A 23,150-nucleotide genomic window follows, 5' to 3' on the forward strand; every position below is an offset into this window, starting at 1 on the left:
GAGGTAATCGGCTTAATGGTCGCGGCAATGGACATAGTGCCATTTGCGCGCCTGCATCTCAGACTGCTGCAACTATGCATGCTCAGTCAATGGAACGGGGATTACTCAGATCTGTCCCCTTTGCTAAATCTGGACCAGGAGACCAGAGATTCGCTTCTCTGGTGGTTGTCACCGGTTCATCTGTCCAAAGGAATGACCTTTCGCAGGCCAGATTGGACGATTGTAACAACGGATGCCAGCCTTCTAGGCTGGGGAGCAGTCTGGAATTCCCTGAAGGCTCAGGGATCGTGGACTCAGGAGGAGAAACTCCTCCCAATAAACATTCTGGAATTAAGAGCAATATTCAATGCTCTTCTAGCTTGGCCTCAGTTAGCAAAGCTGAGGTTCATCAGATTTCAGTCGGACAATATTACGACTGTGGCTTACATCAATCATCAAGGGGGAACCAGGAGTTCCCTAGCGATGTTGGAAGTCTCGAAGATAATTCGCTGGGCAGAGTCTCACTCTTGCCACCTGTCAGCTATTCACATCCCAGGCGTAGAGAACTGGGAGGCGGATTTCCTAAGTCGCCAGACCTTTCATCCGGGAGAGTGGGAACTTCACCCGGAGGTATTTGCTCAACTGATTGGTTGTTGGGGCAAACCGGACCTGGATCTCATGGCATCTCGCCAGAACGCGAAGCTTCCTTGTTACGGATCCAGGTCCAGGGACCCGGGAGCGGTGCTGGTAGATGCATTAGCAGCCCCTTGGGTTTTCAACATAGCTTATGTGTTTCCACCATTTCCGTTGCTACCTCGGCTGATTGCCAGGATCAAACAGGAGAGGGCATCGGTAATTCTGATAGCGCCTGCGTGGCCACGCAGGACCTGGTATGCAGACCTAGTGGACATGTCGTCCTGTCCACCATGGTCTCTTCCTCTGAGGCAGGACCTTCTAATTCAGGGTCCTTTCAACCATCCAAACCTAATTTCTCTGAGGCTGACTGCCTGGAAATTGAACGCTTGATTCTATCAAAGCGTGGGTTTTCGGATTTGATTATTGATACATTAATACAGGCTCGGAAACCTGTGACAAGAAAAATTTACCATAAGATATGGCGTAAATATTTATATTGGTGCGAATCCAAGAGTTACTCATGGAGTAAGGTCAGGATTCCTAGGATATTAGCTTTTCTACAAGAGGGTTTAGAAAAGGGTTTATCCGCTAGTTCGCTAAAGGGACAGATTTCAACTCTGTCTATTCTTTTACACAAATGTCTGGCAGAGCATCCAGACGTCCAGGCCTTTTGTCAGGCTTTGGCTAGAATTAAGCCTGTGTTTAAAGCTGTTGCTCCTCCGTGGAGCTTAAACTTGGTTCTTAAAGTTCTTCAGGGTGTTCCGTTTGAACCCCTTCATTCCATTGATATTAAGCTTTTATCTTGGAAAGTTTTGTTTTTGATGGCTATTTCCTCGGCTCGAAGAGTCTCTGAGTTATCTGCCTTACATTGTGATTCTCCTTATCTGATCTTTCATTCAGACAAGGTAGTTCTGCGTACTAAACCTGGGTTTTTACCTAAGGTTGTTTCTAACAGGAATATCAATCAAGAGATTGTTGTTCCATCATTATGTCCTAATCCTTCTTCAAAGAAGGAACGTCTTTTGCATAATCTAGACGTGGTCCGTGCTCTGAAGTTCTACTTACAGGCAACTAAAGATTTTAGACAAACTTCTTCTCTGTTTGTCGTTTATTCTGGACAGAGGAGAGGTCAAAAGGCTTCGGCTACCTCTCTCTCTTTTTGGCTTCGTAGCATAATTCGTTTAGCCTATGAGACTGCTGGACAGCAGCCTCCTGAAAGAATTACAGCTCATTCCACCAGAGATGTGGCTTCCACCTGGGCCTTTAAGAATGAGGCCTCTGTTGAACAGATTTGCAAGGCTGCAACTTGGTCTTCACTTCATACTTTTTCCAAATTTTACAAATTTGACACTTTTGCTTCTTCGGAGGCTGGTTTTGGGAGAAAGGTTCTACAGGCAGTGGTTCCTTCTGTTTAATGTTCCTGCCTTGTCCCTCCCATCATCCGTGTACTTAGCTTTGGTATTGGTATCCCATAAGTAATGGATGACCCGTGGACTGAACACACTTAACAAGAGAAAACATAATTTATGCTTACCTGATAAATTTATTTCTCTTGTAGTGTGTTCAGTCCACGGCCCGCCCTGTCTTTTTCAGGCAGGTTCTAAATTTTAAAATTATAACTCCAGTCACCACTGCACTTTATAGTTTCTCCTTTCTCGTCTTGTTTCGGTCGAATGACTGGATATGACATGTGAGGGGAGGAGCTATATAGCAGCTCTGCTTGGGTGATCCTCTTGCAACTTCCTGTTGGGAAGGAGAATATATCCCATAAGTAATGGATGACCCGTGGACTGAACACACTACAAGAGAAATAAATTTATCAGGTAAGCATAAATTATGTTGTTTTTTTGGTTCAGTACTCTGGACAGCAGTTTTTTATTGGTTGATGAATTTATCCACCAATCAGCCAGGACAACCCAGGTTGTTCACCAAAAATGGGCCGGCATCTAAACTTACATTCTTGCATTTCAAATAAAGATACCAAGAGTGAAGAAAATTTGATAATCGGAGTAAATTAGAAAATTGCTTAAAATTTCATGCTCTATCTAAATCACGAAAGAAAACATTTGGGTTCAGTGTCCCTTTAATCTAAAAATTCAAAATGATCTGCAGAAAATGTTTCACTTAAAAAATCTCATTGCAGAAAGTGGAAAAATGGTTCTGCCTCTGGTGTATATTGGTAATGTACAGAAGTATCTACTACACAGTTTATAAAATCCTGCTTTACTCTTGTTGTTATTGACCAGATCGGCACTGTGCTCATGGCCATTGTGAATCTGTGTGCGTAAAGAGCGCTTATTGGTAGGTAAGCTCCATGCATAGTGTACCAACCAATCCGCTATTGCGCATTTTGCCAGTTTCTTATATACAAAATGTCTAAACATGGTTTTGTTTGTTTTTGTAGGCACTTTGCATTGCACAATGTTTTACTCTGGTGTACTTGAATTGTACAGCACCAGCTGATGAAATCTGAGTGCATTCTATACATGACAGCAGTGCTTGTCATCAGAGTATACTGACATAGGCTCACAAGTGTGCTCTATAAATGGCAGTAGTGCTTGTCATGAGAGTATACTGACATAGGCTCACAAGTGTGCTCTATAAATGGCAGCAGTGTTTGTCATTAGAGCATTCAAAGGTAGATTCAGGAGCACGCTCTATATGTGCAGCAGTGCTTGTCATGAGAGCATACTGAGGTAGGCACAACAGCGTGCTCTATATATTGCAGCAGTGCTTGTCATGAGATCATACTGAAGTAGGCACAGCAGTGTGCTCTATATATTGCAGCAGTGCTTGTCATGAGACAAGGCTCAGGAGCGCACTCTATACATGGCAGTAGTGCTTGTCATGAAAGCATACAGAGGTAGAACAGGAGCGTGCTCTATATATGGCAGCAGTGCTTGTCATGAGAGCATACTGAGGTAGAACAGCAGCGTGCTCTATATATGGCAGCAGTGCTTGTCATGAGAGCATACAGAGGTAGAACAGGAGCGTGCTCTATATATGGCAGCAGTGCTTGTCATGAAAGCATACTGAGGTAGACCAGGAGCGTGCTCTATATATGGCAGTAGTGCTTGTCATGAGAGCATACTGAGGTAGAACAGGAGCGTGCTCTATATATGGCAGTAGTGCTTGTCATGAGAGCATACTGAGGTAGAACAGGAGCGTGCTCTATATATGGCAGCAGTGCTTGTCGTTAGACCATATAGAGGTAAGCACAGGAGCACTGTCTATATGGCATAAAGGTGTAGAGTCCACAGCACTATAAGTATCTGTTTATTAAAGCATAACAGACAGGTAAATGTGCACACGTTATGCGTTAATAAACAGATGCTAATTCATAGTGCTGTGGACTCTACACCTTTTTGCTATACCGGTTAGGAGCCTTGGCTGTGGCTCCAGTCCTACGTGCACTACCCCAGATGGGAGTTCCAGGTGCTGAGCTTTACATTATCTGTTGTGTCTATATATGGGAACAGGGTTTGTCATGAGAGCATACTGAGGTAGGCTCAGGAGCGCTCTCTGTATATGACAGCAGTGTTTGTCCTGAGATCATACTGAGGAAGGCTCTGGAGTAAGGCTGCAACTAACGATTATTTTCATAATCGATTAATAGGCCGATTTTGTTCAATTAATCGACTAATCGGATAAAAAATAAATTATTTTTTCCTATAGTTAAAATAAAATTCACATACTGAGTGTTATGAATATAAACTTTACATTAAAACAACTGTTGGTCTAATTTTTTTAAGCAGCAAAACAATTTTTTTATAATTAAGCAAAACAAAACCACAAACTGTTTGAAAAGAAGTAGAAAGAGTTAGATTACCACTGTTTATAACCTTCTGTTATTCACTCTTTCAGAAACTTTGCATTGAAATGCAAAAATGACCACATGTCCACATGCTTCTGGCTCTCTTTTTTTTGCAAGTTATTTTGCCTTCAGCAGAGAAGAGGCGCTCAGAGGGTGTTGAGGTGCCTGAGATGCATAAGTAGGGTTTTGCCAATTTCACCAAGGTGTGCTATTTATCTTTGTTAGTTCTCCACCAATGCAAGGGCCTCTCAACAAAGTAAGCCTGGATCTCATTATAAAATAAAAATATCTTGAATATCCATATGCAGTGGTAAATAATCATCTATAAGGTTAGGGGAAAAAATATCTAGTCTACTCTTAAAATAACAAATATATATTTACAGAGGTTGAATCTGGTACATTTTCCAATTAATTAAAAATAGAATTCATATAACAAGTGCCATCAATCTAGGGCTAGGTGGTAAATAACAAGCTGTACACTATATCAGGGGCCGCCAACCTTTCCGACCTCCGGGACCACTAAACTCACAATTTTGAATCCCGTGGACCACTAACATAATAATAATTGTTATATATATATATATATATATATATATATATATATATATATATATATATATATATATATATATATATATATATATATATATATACTGTACATAACTAGTATAACCATAGCTAAGTTTACATTATGTATATATTTGCATGTTTAAGAATTATTTTTTGGAATTAACTAACTGAATGACAAAACTGAGAGAATACTTCCTAATGAGTAGGGAGATTGCTTAGGGAGATTGTAATTTAACTCCTCCATTTTCACTGATGCCCAGCCAGGCACTGTAGGGAGTTGCAGCACGACAGGGTGACACCTAATTGCGGCACGACAGGGTGACAGACTAATTCCTGCTTGATGGTGTCAAGGACCGCCAACATCTTCTCGTGGACCACCAGTGGTCCATGGACCACTGGTTGGCGACCGCTGCACTATATCATGCAAAGCATAGTCCCAAATCACCTGATTTTATATAAATAATACAAATTATGCCTCCTGTTTTGTTTCGGGGTTGCACATAAGACAGGAGAAGTTGTAAACTAAAAAAGAAACTTATAGTGTCCTAAAAAAGTGAAACAGTAAACGTCTGTAGAGGTCCTTTAGGCTGAGGGCAAAACCATAAAACACAATACCCTGTGCAGGAGCTCATTGGAGTGAAGCAGCTGGTGCTGTGCACAGAACTAATTGCAAACCAATAAATTGATTTTTAGATTCGCTGACAGCTATTTTCATAATAAATTATTATCGATTATGCCGATTAGTTGTTGCAGCTGTACTCAGGAGCGCTCTCTATATGGCAGCAGTGTTTGTCATGAGAGCATACTGAGGTAGGTACAGGATCATGCTCTATATGAGGCAGCAGTGTTTGTAATGAGAGCATACTGAGGTAGGTACAGGAGCATGCTTTATATGAGGCAGCAGTGTTTGTAATGAGAGCATACTGAGGTAGGTACAGGATCATGCTCTATATGAGGCAGCAGTGTTTGTAATGAGAGCATACTGAGGTAGGTACAGGTGCATGCTCTATATGAAGCAGCAGTGTTTGTAATTAGAGAATACTGAGGTATGTACAGGTGCATGCTCTATATGAGGCAGCAGTGTTTGTAATGAGAGCATACTGAGGTAGGTACAGGATCATGCTCTATATGAGGCAGCAGTGTTTGTAATTAGAGCATACTGAGGTATGTACAGGTGCATGCTCTATATGAGGCAGCAGTGTTTGTAATGAGAGCATACTGAGGTAGGTACAGGATCATGCTCTATATGAGGCAGCAGTGTTTGTAATGAGAGCATACTGAGGTAGGTACAGGCGCATTCTCTATATGAGGCAGCAGTGTTTGTAATGAGAGCATACTGAGGTAGGTACAGGATCATGCTCTATATGAGGCAGCAGTGATTGTAATGAGAGCATACTGAGGTAGGTACAGGATCATGCTCTATATGAGGCAGCAGTGATTGTAATGAGAGCATACTGAGGTAGGTACAGGATCATGCTCTATATGAGGCAGCAGTGTTTGTAATGAGAGCATACTGAGGTAGGTACAGGATCATGCTCTATATGAGGCAGCAGTGTTTGTAATGAGAGCATACTGAGGTAGGTACAGGATCATGCTCTATATGAGGCAGCAGTGTTTGTAATGAGAGCATACTGAGGTATGTACAGGATCATGCTCTATATGAGGCAGCAGTGTTTGTAATGAGAGCATACTGAGGTAGGTACAGGATCATGCTCTATATGAGGCAGCAGTGTTTGTAATTAGAGCATACTGAGGTAGGTACAGGTGCATGCTCTATATGAGGCAGCAGTGTTTGTAATGAGAGCATACTGAGGTAGGTACAAGATCATGCTCTATATGAGGCAGCAGTGTTTGTAATGAGAGCATACTGAGGTATGTACAGGTGCATGCTCTATATGAGGCAGCAGTGTTTGTAATGAGAGCATACTGAGGTAGGTACAGGATCAGGCTCTATATGAGGCAGCAGTGTTTGTAATGAGAGCATACTGAGGTAGGTACAGGATAATGCTCTATATGAGGCAGCAGTGTTTGTAATGAGAGCATACTGAGGTAGGTACATGATCATGCTCTATATGAGGCTGCAGTGTTTGTAATGAGAGCATACTGAGGTAGTTACAGGATCATGCTCTATATGAGGCAGCAGTGTTTGTAATGAGAGCATACTGAGGTAGGTACAGATCATGCTCTATATGAGGCAGCAGTGTTTGTAATTAGAGCATACTGAGGTAGGTACAGGTGCATGCTCTATATGAGGCAGCAGTGTTTGTAATGAGAGCATACTGAGGTAGGTACATTATCATGCTCTATATGAGGCAGTAGTTTTTGTAAAGAGAGCATACTGAGGTAGGTACAGGATCATGCTCTATATGAGGCAGCAGTGTTTATAATGAGAGCATACTGAGGTAGGTACAGGATCATGCTCTATATGAGGCAGCAGTGTTTATAATGAGAGCATACTGAGGTAGGTACAGGCGCATGCTCTATATGAGGCAGCAGTGTTTGTCATGAGAGCATACTGAGGTAGGTACAGGATCATGCTCTATATGAGGCAGCAGTGTTTGTAATGAGAGCATACTGAGGTAGGTACAGGAGCATGCTTTATATGAGGCAGCAGTGTTTGTAATGAGAGCATACTGAGGTAGGTACAGGATCATGCTCTATATGAGGCAGCAGTGTTTGTAATGAGAGCATACTGAGGTAGGTACAGGTGCATGCTCTATATGAAGCAGCAGTGTTTGTAATTAGAGAATACTGAGGTATGTACAGGTGCATGCTCTATATGAGGCAGCAGTGTTTGTAATGAGAGCATACTGAGGTAGGTACAGGATCATGCTCTATATGAGGCAGCAGTGTTTGTAATTAGAGCATACTGAGGTATGTACAGGTGCATGCTCTATATGAGGCAGCAGTGTTTGTAATGAGAGCATACTGAGGTAGGTACAGGATCATGCTCTATATGAGGCAGCAGTGTTTGTAATGAGAGCATACTGAGGTAGGTACAGGCGCATTCTCTATATGAGGCAGCAGTGTTTGTAATGAGAGCATACTGAGGTAGGTACAGGATCATGCTCTATATGAGGCAGCAGTGATTGTAATGAGAGCATACTGAGGTAGGTACAGGATCATGCTCTATATGAGGCAGCAGTGATTGTAATGAGAGCATACTGAGGTAGGTACAGGATCATGCTCTATATGAGGCAGCAGTGTTTGTAATGAGAGCATACTGAGGTAGGTACAGGATCATGCTCTATATGAGGCAGCAGTGTTTGTAATGAGAGCATACTGAGGTAGGTACAGGATCATGCTCTATATGAGGCAGCAGTGTTTGTAATGAGAGCATACTGAGGTATGTACAGGATCATGCTCTATATGAGGCAGCAGTGTTTGTAATGAGAGCATACTGAGGTAGGTACAGGATCATGCTCTATATGAGGCAGCAGTGTTTGTAATTAGAGCATACTGAGGTATGTACAGGTGCATGCTCTATATGAGGCAGCAGTGTTTGTAATGAGAGCATACTGAGGTAGGTACAAGATCATGCTCTATATGAGGCAGCAGTGATTGTAATGAGAGCATACTGAGGTATGTACAGGTGCATGCTCTATATGAGGCAGCAGTGTTTGTAATGAGAGCATACTGAGGTAGGTACAGGATCAGGCTCTATATGAGGCAGCAGTGTTTGTAATGAGAGCATACTGAGGTAGGTACAGGATAATGCTCTATATGAGGCAGCAGTGTTTGTAATGAGAGCATACTGAGGTAGGTACATGATCATGCTCTATATGAGGCTGCAGTGTTTGTAATGAGAGCATACTGAGGTAGTTACAGGATCATGCTCTATATGAGGCAGCAGTGTTTGTAATGAGAGCATACTGAGGTAGGTACAGATCATGCTCTATATGAGGCAGCAGTGTTTGTAATTAGAGCATACTGAGGTATGTACAGGTGCATGCTCTATATGAGGCAGCAGTGTTTGTAATGAGAGCATACTGAGGTAGGTACATGATCATGCTCTATATGAGGCTGCAGTGTTTGTAAAGAGAGCATACTGAGGTAGGTACAGGATCATGCTCTATATGAGGCAGCAGTGTTTATAATGAGAGCATACTGAGGTAGGTACAGGATCATGCTCTATATGAGGCAGCAGTGTTTATAATGAGAGCATACTGAGGTAGGTACAGGCGCATGCTCTATATGAGGCAGCAGTGTTTGTAATGAGAGCATACTGAGGTAGGTACAGGATCATGCTCTATATGAGGCAGCAGTGTTTGTAATGAGAGCATACTGAGGTAGGTACAGGCGCATGCTCTATATGAGGCAGCAGTGTTTGTAATGAGAGCATACTGAGGTAGGTACAGGATCATGCTCTATATGAGGCAGCAGTGTTTGTAATGAGAGCATACTGAGGTAGGTCCAGGGGCATGCTCTATATGAGGCAGCAGTGTTTGTAATGAGAGCATACTGAGGTAGGTACAGGCGCATGCTCTATATGAGGCAGCAGTGTTTGTAATGAGAGCATACTGAGGTAGGTACAGGCGCATGCTCTATATGAGGCAGCAGTGTTTGTAATGAGAACATACTGAGGTAGGTACAGGATCATGCTCTATATGAGGCAGCAGTGTTTGTAATGAGAGCATACTGAGGTAGGTACAGGATCATGCTCTATATGAGGCAGCAGTGTTTATAATGAGAGCATACTGAGGTAGGTACAGGCGCATGCTCTATATGAGGCAGCAGTGTTTGTAATGAGAGCATACTGAGGTAGGTACAGGATCATGCTCTATATGAGGCAGCAGTGTTTGTAATGAGTGCATACTGAGGTAGGTACAGGATCATGCTCTATATGAGGCAGCAGTGTTTATAATGAGAGCATACTGAGGTAGGTACAGGATCATGCTGTATATGAAGCAGCAGTGTTTGTAATGAGAGCATACAGAGGTAGGTACAGGATCATGTTCTATATGAGGCAGTAGTGTTTGTAATGAGATCATACTGAGGTAGGTACAGGATCATGTTCTATATGAGGCAGCAGTGTTTGTAATGAGAGCATACTGAGGTAGGTGCAGGCGCATGCTCTATATGAGGCGGATCATGCTCTATATGAGGCAGCAGTGATTGTAATGAGAGCATACTGAGGTAGGTACAGGATCATGCTCTATATGAGGCAGCAGTGATTGTAATGAGAGCATACTGAGGTAGGCACAGGATCATGCTCTATATGAGGCAGCAGTGTTTGTAATGAGAGTATACTGAGGTAGGTACAAGATCATGCTCTATATGAGGCAGCAGTGCTTGTAATGAGAGCATACTGAGGTAGGTACTGGCGCATGCTCTATATGATGCAGCGTTGCTTGTAATGAGAGCATACTGAGGTAGGTACAGGATCATGTTCTATATGAGGCAGCAGTGTTTGTAATGAGAGCATACTGAGGTAAGTACAGGATCATGCTCTATATGAGGCAGCAGTGTTTGTAATGAGAGCATACTGAGGTAGGTACAGGTGCGTGCTCTATATGAGGCAGCAGTGATTGTAATGAGAGCATACTGAGGTAGGTACAGGATCATGCTCTATATGAGGCAGCAGTGTTTGTAATGAGAGCATACTGAGGTAGGTACAGGATCATGCTCTATATGAGGCAGCAGTGTTTGTAATGAGAGCATACAGAGGTAGGTACAGGATCATGCTCTATATGAGGCAGCAGTGTTTGTAATGAGAGCATACTGAGGTAGGTACAGGATCATGCTCTATATGAGGCTGCAGTGTTTGTAATGAGAGCATACTGAGGTAGGTACAGGATCATGCTCTATATGAGGCAGCAGTGTTTGTAATGAGAGCATACTGAGGTAGGTACAGGAGCATGCTCTATATGAGGCAGCAGTGTTTGTAATGAGAGCATACTGAGGTAGGTACAGGAGCATGCTCTATATGAGGCAGCAGTGTTTGTAATGAGAGCATACTGAGGTAAGTACAGGATCATGCTTTATATGAGGCAGTAGTGTTTGTAATGAGAGCATACTGAGGTAGGTACAAGATCATGCTCTATATGAGGCAGCAGTGTTTGTAATTAGAGCATACCGAGGTATGTACAGGATCATGCTCTATATGAGGCAGCAGTGTTTGTAATTAGAGCATACTGAGGTATGTACAGGTGCATGCTCTATATGAGGCAGCAGTGTTTGTAATGAGAGCATACTGAGGTAGGTACAGATCATGCTCTATATGAGGCAGCAGTGTTTGTAATTAGAGCATACTGAGGTATGTACAGGATCATGCTCTATATGAGGCAGCAGTGTTTGTAATGAGAGCATACTGAGGTAGGTACAGGATCATGCTCTATATGAGGCAGCAGTGTTTGTAATGAGAGCATACTGAGGTAGGTACAGGATCATGCTCTATATGAGGCAGCAGTGTTTGTAATGAGAGCATACTGAGGTAGGTACAGGATCATGCTCTATATGAGGCAGCAGTGTTTGTAATGAGACCATACTGAGGTAGGTACAGGATCATGCTCTATATGAGGCAGCAGTGTTTGTAATGAGAGCATACTGAGGTAGGTACAGGTGCATGCTCTATATGAGGCAGCAGTGTTTGTAATGAGAGCATACTGAGGTAGGTACAGGATCATGCTCTATATGAGGCAGCAGTGTTTGTAATGAGAGCATACTGAGGTAGGTACAGGATCATGCTCTATATGAGGCAGCAGTGTTTGTAATGAGAGCATACTGAGGTAGGTACAGGATCATGCTCTATATGAGGCAGCAGTGTTTGTAATGAGAGCATACTGAGGTAGGTACAGGATCATGCTCTATATGAGGCAGCAGTGTTTGTAATGAGAGCATACTGAGGTAGGAACAGGATCATGCTCTATATGAGGCAGCAGTGTTTGTAATGAGAGCATACTGAGGTAGGTACAGGATCATGCTCTATATGAGGCAGCAGTGTTTGTAATGAGAGCATACTGAGGTAGGTACAGGATCATGCTCTATATGAGGCAGCAGTGTTTGTAATGAGAGCATACTGAGGTAGGTACAGGATCATGCTCTATATGAGGCAGCAGTGTTTGTAATGAGAGCATACTGAGGTAGGTACAGGATCATGCTCTATATGAGGCAGCAGTGTTTGTAATGAGAGCATACTGAGGTAGGTACAGGATCATGCTCTATATGAGGCAGCAGTGTTTGTAATGAGAGCATACTGAGGTAGGTACAGGATCATGCTCTATATGAGGCAGCAGTGTTTGTAATGAGAGCATACTGAGGTAGGTACAGGATCATGCTCTATATGAGGCAGCAGTGTTTGTAATGAGAGCATACTGAGGTAGGTACAGGATCATGCTCTATATGAGGCAGCAGTGTTTGTAATGAGAGCATACTGAGGTAGGTACAGGATCATGCTCTATATGAGGCAGCAGTGTTTGTAATGAGAGCATACTGAGGTAGGTACAGGATCATGCTCTATATGAGGCAGCAGTGTTTGTAATGAGAGCATACTGAGGTAGGTACAGGATCATGCTCTATATGAGGCAGCAGTGTTTGTAATGAGAGCATACTGAGGTAGGTACAGGATCATGCTCTATATGAGGCAGCAGTGTTTGTAATGAGAGCATACTGAGGTAGGTACAGGATCATGCTCTATATGAGGCAGCAGTGTTTGTAATGAGAGCATACTGAGGTAGGTACAGGATCATGCTCTATATGAGGCAGCAGTGTTTGTAATGAGAGCATACTGAGGTAGGTACAGGATCATGCTCTATATGAGGCAGCAGTGTTTGTAATGAGAGCATACTGAGGTAGGTACAGGATCATGCTCTATATGAGGCAGCAGTGTTTGTAATGAGAGCATACTGAGGTAGGTACAGGATCATGCTCTATATGAGGCAGCAGTGTTTGTAATGAGAGCATACTGAGGTAGGTACAGGATCATGCTCTATATGAGGCAGCAGTGTTTGTAATGAGAGCATACTGAGGTAGGTACAGGCTCATGCTCTATATGAGGCAGCAGTGTTTGTAATGAGAGCATACTGAGGTAGGTACAGGATCATGCTCTATATGAGGCAGCAGTGTTTGTAATGAGAGCATACTGAGGTAGGTACAGGATCATGCTCTATATGAGGCAGCAGTGTTTGTAATGAGAGCATACTGAGGTAGGTACATGATCATGCTCTATATGAGGCAGCAGTGTTTGTAATGAGAGCATACTGAGGTAGGTACATGATCATGCTCTATATGAGGCAGCAGTGTTTGTAATGAGAGCATACTGAGGTAGGTACAGATCATGCTCTATATGAGGCAGCAGTGTTTGTAATTAGAGCATACTGAGGTAGGTACAGGATCATGCTCTATATGAGGCAGCAGTGTTTGTAATGAGAGCATACTGAGGTAGGTACAGATCATGCTCTATATGAGGCAGCAGTGTGTGTAATGAGAGCATACTGAGGTAGGTACAGGGGAATGCTCTATATGAGGTAGCAGTGTTTGTAATGAGAACATACTGAGGTAGGTACAGGATCATGCTCTATATGAGGCAGCAGTGTTTGTAATGAGAGCATACTGAGGTAGGTACAGGCGCATGCTCTATATGAGGCAGCAGTGTTTGTAATGAGAGCATACTGAGGTAGGTACAGATCATGCTCTATATGAGGCAGCAGTGTTTGTAATTAGAGCATACTGAGGTAGGTACAGGATCATGCTCTATATGAGGCAGCAGTGTTTGTAATGAGAGCATACTGAGGTAGGTACAGATCATGCTCTATATGAGGCAGCAGTGTGTGTAATGAGAGCATACTGAGGTAGGTACAGGTGCATGCTCTATATGAGGCAGCAGTGTTTGTAATGAGAGCATACTGAGGTAGGTACAAGATCATGCTCTATATGAGGCAGCAGTGTTTGTAATGAGAGCATACTGAGGTAGGTACATGATCATGCTCTATATGAGGCTGCAGTGTTTGTAAAGAGAGCATACTGAGGTAGGTACAGGATCATGCTCTATATGAGGCAGCAGTGTTTGTAATGAGAGCATACTGAGGTAGGTACAGGATCATGCTCTATATGAGGCAGCAATGTTTGTAATGAGAGCATACTGAGGTAGGTACAGGATCATGCTCTATATGAGGCAGCAGTGTTTGTGAGAGCATAGTGAGGTAGGCACAGGATCATGCTCTATATGAGGCAGCAGTGTTTGTAATGAGAGCATACTGAGGTAGGTACAGGATCATGCTCTATATGAGGCAGCGGTGTTTGTAATGAGAGCATACTGAGGTAGGTACAGGCGCATGCTCTATATGAGGCAGCAGTGTTTGTAATGAGAGCATACTGAGGTAGGTACAGGATCATGCTCTATATGAGGCAGCAGTGTTTGTAATGAGAGCATACTGAGGTAGGTACAGGCGCATGCTCTATATGAGGCAGCAGTGTTTGTAATGAGAGCATACTGAGGTAGGTACAGGGGCATGCTCTATATGAGGCAGCAGTGTTTGTAATGAGAGCATACTGAGGTAGGTACAGGCGCATGCTCTATATGAGGCAGCAGTGTTTGTAATGAGAGCATACTGAGGTAGGTACAGGCGAATGCTCTATATGAGGCAGCAGTGTTTGTAATGAGAACATACTGAGGTAGGTACAGGATCATGCTCTATATGAGGCAGCAGTGTTTGTAATGAGAGCATACTGAGGTAGGTACAGGATCATGCTCTATATGAGGCAGCAGTGTTTATAATGAGAGCATACTGAGGTAGGTACAGGCGCATGCTCTATATGAGGCAGCAGTGTTTGTAATGAGAGCATACTGAGGTAGGTACAGGATCATGCTCTATATGAGGCAGCAGTGTTTGTAATGAGAGCATACTGAGGTAGGTACAGGCGCATGCTCTATATGAGGCAGCAGTGTTTGTAATGAGAGCATACTGAGGTAGGTACAGGATCATGCTCTATATGAGGCAGCAGTGTTTGTAATGAGAGCATACTGAGGTAGGTACAGGCGCATGCTCTATATGAGGCAGCAGTGTTTGTAATGAGAGCATACTGAGGTATGTACAGGGGCATGCTCTATATGAGGCAGCAGTGTTTGTAATGAGAACATACTGAGGTAGGTACAGGATCATGCTCTATATGAGGCAGCAGTGTTTGTAATGAGAGCATACTGAGGTAGGTACAGGATCATGCTCTATATGAGGCAGCAGTGTTTATAATGAGAGCATACTGAGGTAGGTACAGGCGCATGCTCTATATGAGGCAGCAGTGTTTGTAATGAGAGCATACTGAGGTAGGTACAGGATCATGCTCTATATGAGGCAGCAGTGTTTGTAATGAGTGCATACTGAGGTAGGTACAGGATCATGCTCTATATGAGGCAGCAGTGTTTATAATGAGAGCATACTGAGGTAGGTACAGGATCATGCTCTATATGAAGCAGCAGTGTTTGTAATGAGAGCATACAGAGGTAGGTACAGGCGCATGCTCTATATGAGGCAGCCGTGTTTGTAATGAGATCATACTGAGGTAGGTACAGGATCATGTTCTATATGAGGCAGCAGTGATTGTAATGAGAGCATACTGAGGTAGGTACAGGCGCATGCTCTATATGAGGCAGCAGTGTTTGTAATGAGAGCATACTGAGGTAGGTACAGGCGCATGCTCTATATGAGGCAGCAGTGATTGTAATGAGAGCATACTGAGGTAGGTACAGGATCATGCTCTATATGAGGCAGCAGTGATTGTAATGAGAGCATACTGAGGTAGGCACAGGATCATGCTCTATATGAGGCAGCAGTGTTTGTAATGAGAGCATACTGAGGTAGGTACAAGATCATGCTCTATATGAGGCAGCAGTGCTTGTAATGAGAGCATACTGAGTTAGGTACAAGATCATGCTCTATATGAAGCAGCAGTGTTTGTAATGAGAGCATACTGAGGTAGGTACAGGATCATGCTCTATATGAGGCAGCAGTGTTTGTAATGAGAGCATACTGAGGTAAGTACAGGATCATGCTCTATATGAGGCAGCAGTGTTTGTAATGAGAGCATACTGAGGTAGGTACAGGAGCATGCTCTATATGAGGCAGCAGTGTTTGTAATGAGAGCATACTGAGGTAGGTACAGGATCATGCTCTATATGAGGCAGCAGTGTTTGTAATGAGAGCATACTGAGGTAGGTACAGGATCATGCTCTATATGAGGCAGCAGTGATTGTAATGAGAGCATACTGAGGTAGGTACAGGCGCATGCTTTATATGAGACAGCAGTGATTGTAATGAGAGCATACTGAGGTAGGTACAGGATAATGCTCTATATGAGGCAGCAGTGATTGTAATGAGCGCATACTGAGGTAGGTACAGGCGCATGCTTTATATGAGGCAGCAGTGTTTGTAATGAGAGCATTCTGAGGTAGGTACATGCGCATGCTCTATATGAGACAGCAGTGTTTGTAATGAGAGCATACTGAGGTAGGTACCGGTGCATGCTCTATATGAGACAGCAGTGTTTGTAATGAGAGCATACTGAGGTAGGTACAGGTGCATGCTCTATATGAGACAGCAGTGTTTGTAATGAGAGCATACTGAGGTAGGTACAGGATCAGGCTCTATATGAGACAGCAGTGTTTGTAATGAGAGCATACTGAGGTAGGTACAGGATCATGCTCTATATGAGACAGCAGTGTTTGTAATGAGAGCATACTGAGGTAGGTACAGGAGTGTGCTCTATATGAGGCAGCGGTGTTTGTAATGAGAGCATACTGAGGTAGGTACAGGCGCATGATCTATATGAGGCAGCAGTGTTTGTAATGAGAGCATACTGAGGTAGGTACATGATCATGCTCTATATGAGACAGCAGTGTTTGTAATGAGAGCATACTGAGGTAGGTACAGGGTCATGCTCTATATGAGGCAGCAGTGATTGTAATGAGAGCATACTGAGGTAGGTACAGGAGCATGCTCTATATGAGGCAGCAGTGTTTGTAATGAGAGCATACTGAGGTAGGTACAGGTGCATGCTCCATATGAGACAGCAGTGTTTGTAATGAGAGCATACTGAGGTAGGTACAGGATCATGCTCTATATGAGGCAGCAGTGTTTTTAATGAGGGCATACTGAGGTAATTACAGGATCATGCTCTATATGAGGCAGCAGTGATTGTAATGAGAGCATACTGAGGTAGGTACAGGATCATGCTCTATATGAGGCAGCAGTGTTTGTAATGAGCACATACTGAGGTAGGTACAGGATCATGCTCTATATAAGGCAGCAGTGATTGTAATGAGAGCATACTGAGGTAGGTACAGGCACATGCTCTATATGAGGCAGCAGTGTTTGTAATGAGATCATACTGAGGTAGGTACAGGATCATGCTCTATATGAAGCAGCAGTGTTTGTAATGAGAGCATACTGAGGTAGGTACAGGCGCATGCTCTATATGAGGCAGCAGTGTTGGTAATGAGAACATACTGAGGTAGGTACAGACGCATGCTCTATATGAAGCAGTCATGGTAGCACACTGAATTAGGCTCAGGAGCGTGCTTTATGTATGCCAGCAGTACTTGTGAGAGCATACTGGGATCGGCACAGGGTTAAGTTTGATCAAGGGGTTAAATACATATGATGTGACTACACTATTCCAAGATGCTGGTTTATTTGGGCCCATAGTTGGTACCTGTTAACCTTTTTAAATTGGGATTTTTTTTTCTTTTTTTTTTCTCCTTAGCTGTTCTACTGTACTTAAAAAAATTTTTTATTAATTAAATTGTATTCTATAAAATTTGTGCCAATTTCTTCCCAAAAGGGATTCAATATTACTCAATGCTGTAAGTGGCTGCATTTTATACAAAGTGTGATTTAATTAGGCTTCAGGATATTATTGTAAAAGAAGATAAAACATACAAACTGCTGTTATATAAGTTTATGTTACACCCTGTACTGTGCTCTATCGGGTAACTTCCTGCTGTAATTACAGGGCGTCTAGAGGAAAACCCGGGCACTGGGCTATTAAATGTGAAGGAAGAGGATGAGACGGATGACATGAATAGTCATCAGACTGAAATACATTGCTCCCTCCCTGCCGGTGAGTAGTAATACGTGAGAGTCTGCCGGGGCTGTGCACACAATTCCTTACTGCTCTCCCTCCCTGCCGGGGAGTAGTAATACGTGAGAGTCTGCCGGGGCTGTGCACACAGTTACTTACTGCTCTCCCTCCCTGCCGGTGAGTAGTAATACGTGAGAGTCTGCCGGGGCTGTGCACACAGTTACTTACTGCTCTCACTCCCTGCCGGTGAGTAGTAATACGTGAGAGTCTGCCGGGGCTGTGCACACAGTTACTTACTGCTCTCCCTCCCTGCCGGTGAGTAGTAATACGTGAGAGTCTGCCTGGGCTGTGCACACAGTTACTGCTCTCCCTCCCTGCCGGTGAGTAGTGATACGTGAGAGTCTGCCGGAGCTGTGCACACAGTTACTTACTGCTCTCCCTCCCTGCCGGTGAGTAGTAATACGTGAGAGTCTGCCGGGGCTGTGCACACAGTTACTTACTGCTCTCCCTCCCTGCCGGTGAGTAGTAATACGTGAGAGTCTGCCGGGGCTGTGCACACAGTTACTTACTGCTCTCTCTTGGGGCCCGATCCGATATACGGCACAGGTTTCGGCGCAAGCGTGGAAACCTGCGCCGCCCGTAGTTTCAGCTCGCAACTCGAGCTATCCCATATACGGCGCCATCAGATGCTAAAGTGCCTTAAGTCTGACAAACTATCGATGTCTAGAAATCTGCGTAAGTACAAATTTCTGGAGTCGCCAGTGTCTTACGGCACTTTAGAAACTGCCGCCGCCTACAAAAACTGACTAAATTATAAAATCACCCGTAACTGTCTAACACGTCTCCCAAACATATCCCGACACGTATACCCCTCTATCCGCAATGTATTAACCCCTAAACCACCACTCCCGGACCCCGCCGCCAGCTACATTAACTACATTACCCACTAATATGATCCCCCTACACCGCCACCACCTATTTTAACTATATTACCCCCTAATGTGAGCCCCCTACCCCGCCGCCACCTACATTATATGTACTACCCCCTAATCTGACCCCCTTACACCGCCGCCACCTATATTAAAATGATTAACCCCTAATCTAATCCCCCTACACCGCCGCCACCTATATTAAATGTCTAACCCCCTAATGTGAGCCCCCTACCCCACCTCCACCTATTTTAACTACATTACCCGTAATCTAATCCCCCTACACCACCGCCACTTATAATAAATGTATTACCCCCTAAAATGTCCCTACCCTAAACTAAATTACAATTGCGTGGCATTGTCCCAAAGTAACCAGCTCTATTACCAGCCCTTAAAAGGGCCTTTTGCGGGGCATTGTCACAAAGTAATCAGCTCTTTTATCTGTAATCTGACCCCCCTACACTGCCGCCACCTATATTAAATATATTAACCCCTAATCTGACCCCCCTACACCACCGCCACCTATATTAAATATATTTACCCCTAATCTGACCCCCCTACACCGCTGCCACCTATATTAACTTTATTAACCCTAATTATATTATATATATTAACTATATTAACCATATCTAACCCTAACACCCCTAACTTAATTATTATTGCAATAAATCTAAATAATATTAATCTTATTAACTAACGGCTAGATTTAGAGTTTTTTTTCCCCCCTGCACCTTTTAAATAACGCTGGTATTGAGAGTTCTCTGAAGGGCTGCGTTAGGCTCCAAAAAGGGAGCGTACAGGCATATTTACCGCCACTTCAACTCTCAATACCAGCGTTGCTTACGGTAGCGGCTAGCTTGAAAAACATGCTTGTGCACGATTCCCCCATAGGAAACAATGGGGCAGTTTGGGCTGAAAAAAACCTAACACCTGCAAAAAAGCAACGTTCAGCTCCTAACGCAGCCCCATTGTTTCCTATGGGGAAACAGTTTCTAAGTCTGCACCTAACACTCTAACATGTACCCCGAGTCTAAACACCCCTAACCTTACACTTATTAACCCCTAATCTGGGCTGGGTGAAGACAAGGTAGGAAGATCTTCTGGGGCTTAGTGTTATGTTTTTTAAGGGGGGTTTGGGTGGGTTAGATTAGGGGTATGTGGGTGGTGGGTTGTAATGTTGGGGGGGGGGTATTGTATGTTTTTTTTACAGGCAAAAGAGCTGATTTCTTTGGGGCATGCCCCGCAAAAAGCCCTTTTAAGGGCTTGTAAAGTAATAGAGCTATTAACTTTTTATTTTAGATTAGGATAGGGCATTTTTTTTATTTTTGGGGGCTTTGTTATTTTTTTAGGGGGCTTAGAGTAGGTGTAATTAGTTTAAAATTCTTGTAATCTTTTTTTATTTTTTGTAATTTAGTTTAGTTGAAGTAATTGTAGGTAGTTTGGTTAATTAATTTATTGATAGTGTTGTGTTAGGTTTAATTGTAACTTAGGTTAGGATTTATTTTACAGGTAATTTTGTAATTATTTTAACTAGGTAGCTATTAAATAGTAAATAACTATTTAATAGCTATTGTACCTGGTTAAAATAAATACAAAGTTGCCTGTAAAATTAATATAAATCCTAAAATAGCTACAATGTAATTATTAGTTATATTGTAGCTATATTAGGGTTTATTTTACAGGTAAGTATTTATCTTTAAATAGGATTCATTTTTTTTATAAGATTTCATTTATTTCGTTAGAATAAAATTATATTTAACTTAGGGGGGTGTTAGGGTTAGACTTAGCTTTAGGGGTTAATACATTTATTAGAGTAGCGGCGAGGTCCGGTCGGCAGATTAGGGGTTAATACTTGAAGTTAGGTGTCACAGATGTTAGGAAGGGCAGATTAGGGGTTAATAAAATTTATTATAGGGTTTGCGAGGCGGGAGAGAGGCGGTTTAGGGGTTAATACATTTATTATAGTGGCGGCGAGGTCCGGTCGGCAGATTAGGGGTTAATAAGTGTAGATAAGGTAGCGGCGACGTTGGGGGGGCAGATTAGGGGTTAATAAATATTATGTAGGTGTCTGCGATTTTTGGGCAGCAGATTAGGGGTACATAGGGATAATGTAGGTGGCGGCGGTGTCCGGTCGGCAGATTAGGGGTTAAAATTTTTTATTAGAGTGGCGGCGATGTGGGGGGGGCCTCAGTTTAGGGGTACATAGGTAGTTTATGGGTGTTAGTGTACTTTAGAGCACAGTAGTTAAGAGCTTTATAAACCGGCGTTAGCCCATAAACCTCTTAACTCCTGACTTTTTTCTGCGGCTGGAGTCTTGTTGGTAGAGGGTCTACCGCTCACTTCAGCCAAGACTCTTAAATACCGGCGTTAGGAAGATCCCATTGAAAAGATAGGATACGCAATTGGCGTAAGGGGATCTGCGGTATGGAAAAGTTGCTGCTGGAAAGTGAGACCCTTTCCTGGCTGACTCTAAATACCAGCGGGCGGTAAAAAGCAGCGTTAGGACCCCTTAACGCTGGTTTTGACGGGTAACGCAGAACTCTAAATCTAGGCGTGAAATATTCCTATTTAAAACTAAATACTTACCTATAAAATAAACCTTAAGATAGCTACAATATAATTAATAATTACATTGTAGCTATTTTAGGGTTTATATTTATTTTACAGGTAACTTGGTATTTATTTTAACTAGGTACAATAGCTATTAAATAGTTAATAACTATTTAATAGCTACCTAGTTAAAATAATTACCAATTTGCCTGTAAAATAAATCCTAACCTAAGTTACAAAAACACCTACACTATCAATAAATTAATTAAACTGCAATTATCTAAACTAAAATATAATTAAATACACTAAACTAAATTACAAAACAAACAAACCCTAATTACAAAAAATAAAAAAAGATTACAAAAATTTTGTGGGGCATTGCCCCAAAGTAATCAGCTCTTTTACCTGTGAAAAAAAAGAACAACCCCCCCCCCCCATTACAACCCACCACCCACACACCCCTACTCTAAAACCCACCCTATCCCCCCTTAAAAAAACCTAAGTCTAACCCCCAAGTGCTCCTTACCTGTCCTGAAGACCGACGGAGAAGGTCCTGTTCCAGGCGGAGAAGTCTTCTTCCAGGCGGCGACCTCTTCTTCTTCCAGGAACCAGCCGGCGCGGAGCGGAGGAGTTGAAGACCGATAACCGCGGAGCTGAAGACCGTCCTCTCTGGAACTGAAGACCGGCGATGCAGGAACGGAAGATCGGCGACGCTGGAACTGAAGACCGGAGCTATGGAGCATGGAGGATCCTCTTCATACGATTGCCGCTGTACACTGAATCGGAATTGAAGGTACGCGATTAAAAATGGCGTCCCTTGAATTCCTATTGGCTGATTTGAGCCTTCAAATTCAAATCAGCCAATCGGATGAGAGCTACTTTAATTCTATTGGCTATTCTAATCAGCCAATAGAATTACAGTAGCTGTTATTCTATTGGCTATTCAAATCAGCCAATAGAATTAAAGTAGATTTCATCCGATTGACTGATTTGAATTTGAAGGCTCAAATCAGCCAATAGGATTTCAAGGGACGCCATTTTTAATTGCGTACCTTGAATTCCGATTCAGTGTACGGCGGCGATCGTATGAAGAGGATCCTCCACGCTCCATGGCTCCGGTCTTCAGTTCCAGCCTCGCCGATCTTCCGTTCCTGCATCGCCGGTCTTCAGTTCCAGGGACTCCGCGCCGGCTGGTTCCTGGAAGAAGAAGAGGTCGCTGCCTGGAAGAAGACTTCTCCGCCTGGAACAGGACCTTCTCTGTTGGTCTTCAGGACAGGTAAGGAGCACTTGGGGGTTAGACTTAGGTTTTTTTAAGGGGGGATAGGGTGGGTTTTAGAGTAGGGGTGTGTGGGTGGTGGGTTGTAATGGGGGGGGTTCTTTTTTTTCACAGGTAATAGAGCTGATTACTTTTTGTAATTTAGTTTAGGGTAGGGACATTTTTTTTATTTTGGTGGGCTTTATTTTATTAGGGGGCTTAGATTAGGTGTAATTAACTTAAATCTTGTAATCTTTTTTTATTTTTTGTAATTTAGTGTTTGTTTTTCTTGTAATTTAGTTTAGTGTATTTAATTATATTTTTTAGTTTAGATAATTGTAGTTTATTTAATTAATTTATTGATAGTGTAGGTGTATTTGTAACTTAGGTTAGGATTTATTTT

The 23,150-nt window shown here is 42.9% G+C and overlaps 1 protein-coding gene across 1 annotated transcript in view; it reads left to right on the forward strand.

The window, feature by feature from the left end:
• The window catches only part of LOC128657162 (gastrula zinc finger protein XlCGF26.1-like), a 139,604-nt gene that overhangs the window by 5,415 nt on the left and 111,039 nt on the right, over nucleotides 1–23,150 (forward strand). Inside the window, exon 2 of the mRNA XM_053711403.1 lies at nucleotides 17,945–18,052. Within this exon, the coding sequence (XP_053567378.1) occupies nucleotides 17,945–18,052 (108 nt within the window). The remainder of the gene's footprint in view (nucleotides 1–17,944; nucleotides 18,053–23,150) is intronic.

The sequence above is a fragment of the Bombina bombina genome, chromosome 4 (assembly GCF_027579735.1).
Source record: "Bombina bombina isolate aBomBom1 chromosome 4, aBomBom1.pri, whole genome shotgun sequence".
NCBI classification, from domain to species: Eukaryota; Metazoa; Chordata; class Amphibia; order Anura; family Bombinatoridae; genus Bombina; species Bombina bombina.